Genomic DNA, 12,500 nt, shown 5'->3' on the forward strand with positions numbered 1-12,500 from the left:
CTTTATCTATATTGGGCCACCACACATGACTACGCGCAATACCTTTCATGCGCGAGACTCCTGGATGCGTTGCATGTAGCTCAGCCAACACATTTTTTCTAGCTATCTGAGGCACCACCACTCTTGATCCCCACAAAATTATTCCATCTTGGACACTTAATTCGTGCCTCCTTCTAAAAAAAGGCTGAAGTGTTTCCTCTGCTATATGTCCAGGCCAACCGTACAGAATGTGATCTCTTACCTTCGAGAGTGTTGAGTCCTTATCCGTCCATTGCCTTAACTCTCTCGACGTGACGGGTGTCTGGTCTAGTCTCTCCAACACGCATACCACATCACCGGGGACTGGAGTCACCTTGGGGAATTCAGGGAGAGGAAGGCGACTCAACCCATCAGCATGTACTATATTTTTCCCTGGTTTGTGGGTGATAGTGTATTCATACGCCGATAGTGTTAGCGCCCAGCGTTGGATACGACTTGATGCCATCACAGGCACTGGGCGAGTTTCATTAAACAGACTTTTAAGTGGCTGATGGTCTGAAATGATCTACAATATGGCGGCCATACAAGTAATTATGAAATTTCTTAACACCAAATATTATTGCCAAACCTTCTTTCTCTACCTGAGCATACTTGCGTTCAGCTATGCTCAGGATCGGGATGCGAAAGCAATCGGTTTCTCCTCTCCAGACTCCAAACGGTGTGCAAGGACTGCTCCCAATCCGTATGGTGACGCGTCACAGGTGAGCAGGAGGGGCTTGCTGCTGTCATAATGCACCAACACCTTGGAGCTCGCCAACAGTTGTTTCGATGTGGCAAGGGCACGCTGCTGTTCTGGTCCCCATTGCATTCCACGTCCCGTTGCAGTAATCTGTACAAGGGAGCAAATACTGTGGAGAGATTAGGAATGTATCTGCCATAATAATTAACAAGCCCCAAATACGCCTTTAGTTCAGTGATGTTGCTTGGTGTGGGTGCCTTTATAACAGCTTGAACCTTGTCCTCGGACGGGTGCAGCCCTTCCGCATTAATTTTATGTCCTAAATATGTTACTTCTGGTGCCTGAAACACACACTTCTTTAACTTCAGTTTCACCCCCGCGTCATCCATACGCCTCAAAACTTCTGTCAGGTTACTCAGATGTTCCCTTTCCGTCTTCCCTGTCACTAATACATCATCCAAGTACACCACCACGTGAGGGATACCTTGCAGTAAGTTCTCCATAACTCTCTGGAATATTCCTGGCGCCGAGGAGACTCCGTATGGTAAGCGATTATATACGAATAACCCCTTATGTGTATTTATCGTTACATATTTTTTTGATTCCTCTTCCAGTGGTAGTTGTGAATAAGCATGTGACAGGTCTAATTTTGAAAAAGTCTTCCCTCCTGACAAATTTGCTAATAAATCCTCAACCTTCGGTATCGGGTAACTGTCCACTCTAGACACGCGGTTCACAGTCATCTTGTAGTCCCCACAAATACGTATGGATTTGTCTCCCTTAACTATCGGGACTATTGGCGCCGCCCACTCTGAGAACTGCACAGGTTCAATTACTCCATCGTTAACTAGCCGTTCCAACTCGTGCTCCACTTTGTCTTTCAAGGCGTAGGGCAACGGGCGAGCTTTGAAAAACTTGGGTTGTGCCTCCTTATCCACATGTAGGGTCGCCTTTGTGTTTCTGATGAGACCCAACTCCTCTTTGAAAACATTACTAAAACTGCGAATGACCTTATCACACTCTGACCGACAACTATAAACTGCAGCCCAGTCTAGCTTAATTTGTTTCAACCAGTTTCTCCCCATCAAACTCGGGCCGTCTCCATCCACTACCACCAACGGCAGAACTTTCGACTGGTTGTTATAATTAACCTCCACATTCACTTCCCCCATCACTTTCAATAAGTCTCCACTGTAGGTGCGTAACACTACGTCGGAATACTCGAGCACCGGCTTGCACGTATCCTTCCAGCTTTCTTCATACACTTTCTGACTTATAATGGACACCGCAGCACCAGTATCCACTTCCATGGGAATAGCCACCTTGTTAACTTCTGGGTGAACAATCACAGGTGGTTCACGAGCCCCCCGCACTGTATACAAGGTGTATTCTTCCCCAGTTGTCTCACCGTCCTCCTCTTCACCCTCAATCTTGTGCATTTTCCTTTCCATGTCTGCTTTATTTCGACACATCCTTGCCAAGTGTCCCACTTTCTTACATTTAAACAGGTAGCACGTGCAAAATGACAGCTAGGAGCCACATGCGGACCCCCACACCTGTAGCACTGTGGTCGAGGATTCGTTCGCACCCACGGTGTCTCTTGAATTTTTCTTCCTTCCCCGCGCCTCTCCTGAATCTTGTTCACTTGACTGCTGCGGTACTCCCCAGCCTGTTGTAGGTCTTCAGTGTCTTTTGCCGCAGCCTCCATAGCCAGAGCAGTGGCCTCTGCCTTCTTGAAGTCCAAATTCCCATCTGCCAACAACCTTGCTTGTATTTTTCGGTCGTCAATTCCACACACCAGACGATCTCGTAACATGTCAGGTAGTTGGTTTCCGTACGCACAGTGCTCCGCTAATTTCCGAAGGTCAGTAATGTAAGAAGACACAGATTCAGTTGGTTGCTTGAATCGTGAGTTGAATTTGAAGCGCTTCATGATTACTGACGGTTTCGGGCACATGTGATTCTCCAACAGCACTTTGAGGTCACTGTACGACTTGTCGGCTGGCTTCTCTGGTAGGCAGAGTGACCTTATCACTTCGTAGGTTCTTGCTCCACAAACAGCCAATAAAGTAGATTTCTTTTTTTTCTCTTCAATAATGTCGTTGGCTTCAAAAAATGCTCCAGCCGCTCCACATATTGAGTCCACACCTCGGCATCCTGGTTAAATTCTTCTACTTTGCCAATAAATCCCATCCTCGTCGCCAATGTAATAACTGCAGGATTGAGACGTAGTAAGAGATGGACTCCAGGGGTAACAATGTATTAAGGAGCGGCTACCCGCTTGCCGGCTGGAGCTGAACTGGCTCCATACAGAGAGAAGCTTCCGAAATCAACTAGTATGAACTAATACATAAACCAATACATGAAGCAGTGAATGACAAGTAGTACTTTGGTAGTAACAATTATAACAGAGGTGAAGAAAGGTAGCTTCCTGGGCGTGTTTGGGGTGGTAATGAGGCCTCGGAGTAGTGGTGGTGGTGGTGGTGGTGGTGGTGGTGTGGCTGTAGGGCTCACAAGGAGGAGGAGGAGGAGGAGGAGGGGGCAGGAGGAGGAAGGTGAAGGTTGGAGGGAAGGAGGGAATGAGGGAGGGAGGGAAGAATGGCGGGAGTCCGTGTAATTAATATCCTGGTGGTGGTGGCAGCGCCCCGCCCCAGCCCTCCCGAGGCCTCCCATTGGTCGGGTGCGGCGTCCCCTTCGCCCACCCGCCCGCCACGCCACCCGCACCCGCACGCCACGCCCCGATAAGGCTCGGAGTGGCGTGTGGCAGCGAGCGGTGGGCGGGGCCGGTGGGCGGTGGCGGGGCGCTGCCTCACCCGCGCGCATCGCTACATTTCCCCCTGAATTTCCCCCCTCCGCATCCCCCCCGCCGCCCTCAGGATCAGTACGCCCTGGCAACCACCCTTAGGTCCATCACGTGCCTGTACCGACCCCACACCTGCACACCTGCACGCCTGCACGCACAGTCTCAGGTGAGTGTGCCAGCGTGCGTGTGTTCACCTGAACCTGCCCTCCCACGCGCCCGTTATTTGTCAACATGTGCCTACCCCCGCCCACTCCCGCGTCCGCTCCCGCCCACTCGCCGCCCACTCCCCTCGGGCACTTCTCGCTGTGCTTAAGACTTCCACGGACGAATCAACATATTTATATCACACTCATAATTCCTCTTTCTGTGTGTGTGTGTGTGTGTGTGTGTGTGTGTGTGTGTGTAGGAGCGGCGACGCGTGTGATGTGCGTTACGTGGTAAATTTAGACAAGTGAAGCTGAGACGTAGTGATGTGGTGTGGTGATGGTGGTGATGGTGGTGATGGTGGTGGACTCATTTACCTTCATGCCGTAATCATCGCAAAATCGCTTCATTAGAGATAACTTGGAGATCATTCTTTCGCGTGCTGCAGCAAGCAAAACGGTGTATCATCCATCAGTATTAAAACATGCAGCCACTTTAAAAACCCATCGTTCTCACAGTTCTCTTTTATTAATTGAATCAAATCATTAACGTAAAGAACGAACAGTAGGCACGATGTCGGGGAGCCTTGTCGCACTCCCAGCGTGGCCGTGAACACCGCGGTGCCGATAACGCTCTCGGTCACACGGCACATGGCAGCGATAACAGCCAACATCACCACGCCACACCTCAAGCGTTTAAGGATTCGTATTAACGTGTGTCTCGGTACCAGATCGTATACGCAATGTTACAATATGTTGGAGACAGCCACGCCTTTTCTATGCCCCAACTTGTTCACGGTACGGAGTGAGCCACTTCTCGCATAACAATGCGAGACAACAATGAACACTGAACACACGTCGCTGGATGCAAATCATTCCATATTTTTCTATACAATGCAGTGTGTACATTCTATACTTTTATTTTAGACACTCTATACAACAATTTTTAGACTAAGTTATCTTTTCCAAGGCGCCTTTTGCTGTCACTCAAAACAAATGGTTTCAGAGAGGAAATACAAAGCGATTTTTTCTCGTAACCCCTCGTGCAGTGTACGAAATAACACAGGAATGCAGACACCGACACGGAAGCGAGACAGACTGATGCACACTGCGGCACTCAAAGCAAATGGTTTCTAAGAGATAATGCTGAAGTGATTTCTTTTTGGCAAGGCACTGCACACTCAACCAAACTATGCACAAACACACGCCTTCATTCAGAATTTAGATCCAGACTGAGATTGTTAACTGACCACAGATTATTAAGGTGTACGTGTAAATAATATTATAAATAACAATATGACACACACACACAGAGAGAGAGAGAGAGAGAGAGAGAGAGAGAGAGAGAGAGAGAGAGAGAGAGAGAGAGAGAGAGAGAGAGAGAGAGAGAGAGAGATCTGGAGCGAAGCAGACTGAAACGAACTCTGTGGTACTCGTCTATAATTATGACTCCAATAATGAATAGAATCGAAATTACAGATAAATGCAAACAAATACATGAAAGTGAAACAGACTAAGACAAAGTAAGTGGTATTTATTTATAACAATAACTCTAAAAAAATAATAAAAATCTAAATTGTAAGGTCTGATGTACAGCACTTTAATGCACTTCTGGTCACTGGAAGACGCTGACCAAGGAAATGAATGACACATGAAGCTTTCCTCATTGTTCATGGATAGAGAACCTGAACTGACCTAGAGGTGAACTGGCTACACAACTTAATGAACTGAATGATGTCTGGGACCTTCCTCACTGCCTGTAGCGAGAGAACTTGAACTAGAGATGAACTGGCTACAGAACTTAATGAACTGAATGATGAATGGGACTTTTCTGAACTGAATGGTGAATGGGACTTTCCTCACTGCCTGTAGCTAGAGAACTTGAACTAGAGATGAACTGGCTACAGAACTTAATGAAACTGAATGATGAATGGGACTTTTCTGAACTGAATGGTGAATGGGACTTTCCTCACTGCCTGTAGCTAGAGAACTTGAACTAGAGATGAACTGGCTACAGAACTTAATGAACTGAATGATGGATGGGACTTTCCTCACTGCCTGTAGCTAGAGAACTTGAACTAGAGATGATCTGGCTACAGAACTTCATGAACTGAATGATGGATGGGACTTCCCTCACTGTCTGTAGCTAGAGAACTTGAACTAGAGATGAACTGGCTACATAACTTCATGAACTGAATGATGGATGGACTTCCCTCACTGTCTGTAGCTAGAGAACTTGAACTAGAGATGAACTGGCTACAGAACTTAATGAACTGAATGATGGATGGGACTTTCCTCACTGTCTGTAGCTAGAGAACTTGAACTAGAGATGAACTGGCTACAGAACTTAATGAACTGAATGATGGATGGGACTTTCCTCACTGTCTGTAGCTAGAGAACTTGAACTGAGCTAGAGATGAACTGGCCAGAGAACTTCATAACGAGACTTTCCTCATTGTCTCTAGCTAAAGAACTTGAGCTAGAGATGAACTGGCCCAGAGAACTTCATAACGAGACTTTCCTCATTGTCTCTAGCTAAAGAACTGAGCTAGAGATGAACTGGCCAGAGAACTTCATAACGGAGACTTTCCTCATTGTCTGTAGCTAGAGAACTTGAGCTAGAGATGAACTGCTAGAGAACTTCATAGCGAGACTTTCCTCATTGTCTCTAGCTAAAGAACTTGAGCTAGAGATGAACTGGCCAGAGAACTTCATAACGAGACTTTCCTCATTGTCCTGTAGCTAGAGAACTTGAGCTAGAGATGAACTGGCTAGAGAACTTCATAGCGAGACTTTCCTCATTGTCTCTAGCTAAAGAACTTGAGCTAGAGATGAACTGGCCAGAGAACTTCATAACGAGACTTTCCTCATTGTCTGTAGCTAGAGAACTTGAGCTAGAGATGAACTGGCTAGAGAACTTCATAACGAGACTTTCCTCACTGCCTGTAGCTAGAGAACTTGACTTAGATATACAGTCATTGCTCTCTCTCTCTCTCCACGCTTTGAAATGCAACAGTACTCACGCAAGGAGTCTATGAAGGAGAAATTCAGTGTGATGCAATTCTGAGTTGCGTCACGCTGTATGAGTGTGTCTCCTGCTTTTTATAGGGAGTGAGTGCGTCAAGGATCGAACTGGTAACAAACGGTGCGCGTGTGGGCGGCAAGAAGGCGTGTGTTGCTAATACTGCCGCGTGGGTAATCAAGGCCCCGTGGCAATGAGGATAACGAGGCTGTTGTTTTGTGCACCAACGTTTGGCAGAAAATTAATGTGTCTATTTATTTATCGATCATTCAGTGAGTCTCCCAGTGTCTGTTAATCAATCGATCTATTTATTTATTTATCTATCTATCTATCTACTACCGACCTACTTATTTATTTATCTATCTACCTACATATCTGCCTACATCACACACACACACACACACACCACACATTAAAATTATCGACTGACATGTCTAATGCTAAAAAATCTAAACTCTCTCTCTCTCTCTCTCTCTCTCTCTCTCTCTCTCTCTCTGAGGGAGAGGGTGAAGGAATGGGGTTAATGGCATATTTGTAATGTTTATTAGTCCTCAGATTGGGAGGAAGGGAGAGGATTGGGAGGAAGGGAGAGGAAGAGGGAGAGGGAGGAAGAGGGAAAGGGGAGGGAGAGAGGGAGGGAGGAAAGAAACGTGGAAGCAAAGAAGAGAGAGAGAGAGAGAGAGAGAGAGAGAGAGAGAGAGAGAGAGAGAGAGAGAGAGAGAGAGAGAGAGGTAACGGGGGGGTTGGTGGACTCCATTACTTAAGAATGAGTCAATCCACACTAATGGTGGAACAGCGTGATTCTCTCTCTCTCTCTCTCTCTCTCTCTCTCTCTCTCTCTCTCTCTCTCTCTCTCTCTCTCTCTCTCTGTTAACCCATGATCTACCCACCACTCCCTCCCTCTCCCACTCTCTCCTCTTCTGCCCACTCATCCACACCCACCCGCTCCCTCTCCCTCTCTCCCCCCTCTCTGTCTCTTCCTCCCGCCCCTCTCTCCCTCCCGCCTTTTCAAACAAGATGGTTGATAGATTAACTTCCGGATTGATCTTTCTATTAGCGAAGACGGGAAGCCACCAACCCGCCGCCTCCCCATTGTGGTGATAGTGGTGGGGGGTGGTGGTGGTGGTGGTGGTGATGAATTGTGGTAGTGACTGGTGTAATGAATGACGATGGTGGTGGTGGTAGTTTGCGTAATTGTGGTGGTAATGGTGGTGGTTGTAGTATGCTGAGTGTGTGTGTGTGTGTGTGTGTGTGTGTGTGTGTGTGTGTGATGAACTGTGGCAGTGATGGTGGTGATGGTGGTGATGGTGTTCTATGTGCAAATTGTGGTAATATTTGTAGTAATAGTGGTAGTTAAATACAGTAGCAGACAGTGATGGGTTGGTACTTTATATATATGGTGGTGTGGTGGTGGTGGTAATAGTAGTGGTAATTTAATGGAAGTCGATAAAGGTGTGACGTGTAAGAAAATGGTGATGGCGGTGGTGGTGGTGGTGGTAGTAGTAGTAGTAGTAGTAGTAGTAGTAGTAGTAGTGTTGCTTTTGTTGGTTTCATGGTTGAGAGAGAGAGAGAGAGAGAGAGAGAGAGAGAGAGAGAGAGAGAGAGAGAGAGAGAGAGAGAGAGACTGAGGAAGGGAAGGAGGAGGAGGAGGAGGAGGAGGAGGAGGAGAAAAGAAGGGAAGGATGCAGGGAAGGAGAAAACTTGAATTACATCGCTTCGGGAAGGAGAGAGGGATGGAGGGAGAGAGGAAGAGAGAGTAAGAGAGTGAGGGAGAGAGGGAGAGAGAGAGGGGATACTATCAATCTCTCTCTCTCTCTCTCTCTCTCTCTCTCTCTCTCTCTCTCTCTCTCTCTCTCTCACGTTAGAGGGGGAAGAAGATTCACTGATTTACACCCTCGAAACATATTTTCGCGATCATGCCCCTGACTTTTTTCCTCCCTCCTCCTCCTCCTCCTCCTCCTCCAGCTTTCGTTTCCTTCCTCTCCCTGAATAGATCTTCCCTCTTTCCCGCTCTCTTGCTCTCTTCTCGCGTGAAGGTGTTCGCGAAAGTTAAGCGCGTCTAAATTAAGCGTGTTGGTGTGGCGACCCTCTCTCTCCCTCCCCCGCTCTCACTCTTCTCTTATCTTCCTCTCCCCCCTTCAATATGTTAGCGTCTATAGATCACACCATGTTCCAGTCCTTGCTTCCTGGTTCTCTCTCTCTCTCTCTCTCTCTCTCTCTCTCTCTCTCTCTCTCTCTCTCTCTCTCTCTCTCTCCTTTTTCCCGTCCTGTTTAATTTTTCCCTCTTTTCTCCTCTTTCAAGCATTTTCCTTTCCTTTTTTTACGTTGTCCTATCTCTCTCTCTCTCTCTCTCTCTCTCTCTCTCTCTCTCTCTCTCTCTCTCTCTCTCTCTCTCTCTCTCTCTCTCTTTTCTGTCCCCTTTCTAATCTTTTCCTTTGTCATCTCCCCTCATTTACCTATTTTTCTTTCTTTTCTTTCGTCCATTAAGTTTCCTTTCTTCGTTTCTAATACGATTTTCATTATCTTCCCCCTGGTAATTATTTTCGTTTTCTTTCTCTTTTCATTCATCATGCTTCCTTTCCATCATTTTCCGATTCTACCCTTTCCCCCCCCCCCCTCTCTCTCTCTCTCTCTCTCTTTATATATACATATTGTCCCGCGAGTTAAGGGACATACTTCGAGATTTAATAGTTTAAGTAATTCTAAGTCGAAAATACTTTATAGGCATATGCTGTGTTTTGCTTTATTTTGCGAGAAATTAACATGTTGTTGTGTTGCAGGAGGTGGGGGGTAGGCCTCCACCTCCTCCCTTCCCGCCTTGGCGCGCTAAGTCCTCCTGGTGACACGCTGCAGTTTTTTATTTATTTATTTATTTATTTTCTGTGTACAATCTCTGCAATCAAAGCCATACAGGAGACAAAATGACAAACTAAAATTTTGTATGTGTCAGTGAAGAAAGTGTATAGGTAACACAGCAATATAGTGGTTAAGTGCTATTTCTTTTAATCCTCCTGCTATGCTGTCCTTACCTTCTGCTATGCTGTCCTGTCTCTCTTCACTGTAGCTAGTTAGAAGTAGTTACCAAACAGCCTTGCAAGGACCAAAAGGTCTGTTGCTGTTTGGCTTTCCTTTGTATTCCTTTGTATTCCTCCTCCTCACCGTTCATTTTGGTTCTTTTCATTCCAGGTCCTCATAAACACCTTGTCTTTATCTCCCCCTCCTCTTCCTCCTCCTCCTTTTCCTCTTCCTCCTCCTCATCATTCTTACACCTCAACATTCGTCATAAACACCTTTTCTCTTCTTCCTCCTCCTCCTCCTCCTCCTCCCTTTACCCAGAAGTTAAGATAATGCTCCGCTAACTGCCTAACTCCCTTAGCCAATCAACGGCCGCCAATTATCCTGTTAGGGAGGAGCCAATGGCGGGGTGGCAGTGATTAGGTGGTTAATTGATGTAATGGGGAGGAGGAGGAGGAGGAGGAGGTGTTGGTAATGGTGGAAGATAGATAAGAGAGGTGGAGAGAAAGAAGATAGAGAAAAGAAGGAGGAGGAAGAGGAGGAGGAGGTAATGGCGCTGATGGGTCATTAGAGGAGGCAGCAATTAATGGCAGGTTATAATCACTTTCATTAATATCTGGTGCACCGCCTTGTGTTCCTTAATCGGGTGGTAATGGTGGGGATGGTGGTGGTGGCGAAGATAATGGACTGGGAGGGAGGAACAGTGGTGGTGGTGGTGGTGATAAGCATGGTGGTGGTGGTGGTGGTGGTGCGGATATCTGTGAAGAAGGAATGGTGTTGGTGGTAATAGTAATGGTGGCGGTGATGGGTTTTCCCTGCTGGTGTCACTGGTAATGTGTTGTAGCCGTGTTCTCTCTCTCTCTCTCTGTCACTTACTTATTTCAGCAGACGAGCAACAATGGAGGCAGGCAAAACCCACGATACTTCCACACACAAATCAACAATGCAGAATCCTGTGAGTGGATCTCCTCTAACTGCTTCTCCTTCGTTCCTCTCCCTCCCTGTATTCCTCCGCTGACCCTCCCTTCACTCCTCCCCTCCCTTGGACACGTCACGCCTGCCTGTCACGCAAAGTTGGGTAACCTCTGTGTAATCATGAACATTTCAGTGGAGGTCTAAATCTTTTATTGGTTTGGTAAGTGTGGGTGAAATATTTACAACTGATGTCACTCGTTTATTCACTGAAATATAACACGGAACTAGAAAACTGGTGGAGGGAGGGAGCGCTGGTGGAGGGAGGGGAGAAGAAGGGAGTGGAGGGTGCAGAGTGTCAGGAAGAGGAAGAGCGAGTGTTGCAGGAAAAGTACTGGTCTGTGCTGCGTGTGGGAAGTGACTTTAGTGGCGGCGTGAAGGCGAGGACACGAGTGAGGTGCTGGCAGGCTGACTGAGGTGAGTGTGGTGAGGTGAGGTGAAGTAACCGTGTACTTCCAGCCAGGCAAGTAGTAGCGGCCGGTGGGAACAGCTCCAGTTGAAGTTTTCCTACTGAATTATTGTCATCTTTCTCTTGTCTCCTCCTCCTCTGCGTTGTTCTCCTTCTATTTTTTGGTCTTTCATCGTCACATTCACTCATTTTCATTTCTATAAATAAACAAAATAACAATAACTTGCTACCTATATTTTAAAACAACATACTCCATCTTGCTTCCTCCCTGCCTCCATCCCTCCCTGCTCAGCTGTTCAGTGACGACGTCTGCTCACACCGAGTCGCGCAGAGCAGGCTAACCACCTCAATCACTCGTTAACTCTTTCCTTTTCATTATTTCACCCGATCTTTCAACTTGCTTCTTCAATGTTTCAGTGTTTCAGTGCTTCAGACGTCTGCATAAATCACTGTTACATGTACTGCTGTATCTCGGATGTATCTTGAAGGGGGTGACAGGAGTGAGAAGGGAGGAGGGGGCAGGAAGAGGGAAAGGTGAAGGAGGAGGCGTGTTGCAAGGGTCGTGATGCCAGGGACGTGGTGAAGGTGAGCAGGAATCAGTCACCAAGTGTGAGACGATGAGCACTAAGGCCTGTACTCTGAAACATTTCTGCGCCGCACCTCCACTACACTTAAAAGACTCTAGTTGAAGTCATTCGTATTTATATATATATATATATATATATATATATATATATATATATATATATATATATATATATATATATATATATATATATATATATATATATATATATATATATATTTTTTTTTTTTTTTTTTTTTTTTACGGCTCTTAGTGACAGGCTAAAAATATTTCAACATTATGAAGAGGAGAAACACTCTTGAGCATGGTTTATTGTTATGAGAATACTGTTAATACTTATCCCTCGGGTTAACAAGCGAGGAGACAAGGGAAGGTAAGGTGTGGAATCCCTGGTGTCTCAGTGTTCCTGCCTGCCTGAGTGAGGGATGTCACGCACCACCCACTGAGAACACCACCTTAGTTTTTTCCTCGCACCATTTAATTTAACTACTCTTTGGGGATTTGTACCTTCAGTGGGCCTTTCTCAGCCTTGTTATTACCCTGCGCCAGAGAAGTGGTTAAAATTTTCTTGCGTGGCACAGCAACACCTAATGTCATACGTAAAAAAAAATAAATAAATAAAAAAAATAAATAAAATATATATATATATATATATATATATATATATATATATATATATATATATATATATATATATATATATATATATATATATATATATATATATATATATATATATATATATATATATATATATATAATTGCATAGAAATACTAGTAATGTTAAAATAAAAGGAAAAGTAACAAATAAAATATAGTTAAAGTTTTAAGG

At 45.6% G+C, this 12,500-nt stretch overlaps 3 protein-coding genes across 6 annotated transcripts in view; 1 reads left to right on the plus strand and 2 right to left on the minus strand.

Moving 5' to 3' along the window:
* LOC135097866 (uncharacterized) overlaps nt 1-645 on the minus strand; it is a 2,190-nt gene extending 1,545 nt beyond the window's left edge. Inside the window, exon 1 of one of the 2 annotated variants that reach the window (XR_010266239.1) lies at nt 1-645. This exon is cut by the window's left edge and continues 138 nt beyond it. Coding sequence is in view for 1 of the 2 variants with exons in the window: in XM_063999954.1 (XP_063856024.1) it covers nt 242-484 (243 nt within the window). In the remaining variant the exon portion in view is untranslated. The other variant, XM_063999954.1, reaches the window with a different exon arrangement.
* LOC135097853 (uncharacterized) overlaps nt 1-10,697 on the minus strand; it is a 23,542-nt gene extending 12,845 nt beyond the window's left edge. Inside the window, exon 1 of the mRNA XM_063999922.1 lies at nt 10,578-10,697. The gene's annotated coding sequence lies outside the window, so the exon portion shown is untranslated. The remainder of the gene's footprint in view (nt 1-10,577) is intronic.
* Nucleotides 10,698-10,916: 219 nt separating this feature from the next.
* Nucleotides 10,917-12,500, plus strand: part of LOC135097864 (uncharacterized) — a 56,377-nt gene continuing 54,793 nt past the window's right edge. The window contains exon 1 of one of the 3 annotated variants that reach the window (XR_010266237.1): nt 10,917-11,090. The gene's annotated coding sequence lies outside the window, so the exon portion shown is untranslated. The remainder of the gene's footprint in view (nt 11,091-12,500) is intronic. The other 2 variants (XR_010266235.1, XR_010266233.1) reach the window with 2 other exon arrangements.

This window comes from Scylla paramamosain, unplaced genomic scaffold (assembly GCF_035594125.1).
Source record: "Scylla paramamosain isolate STU-SP2022 unplaced genomic scaffold, ASM3559412v1 Contig34, whole genome shotgun sequence".
In the NCBI taxonomy this organism is placed as follows: Eukaryota; Metazoa; Arthropoda; class Malacostraca; order Decapoda; family Portunidae; genus Scylla; species Scylla paramamosain.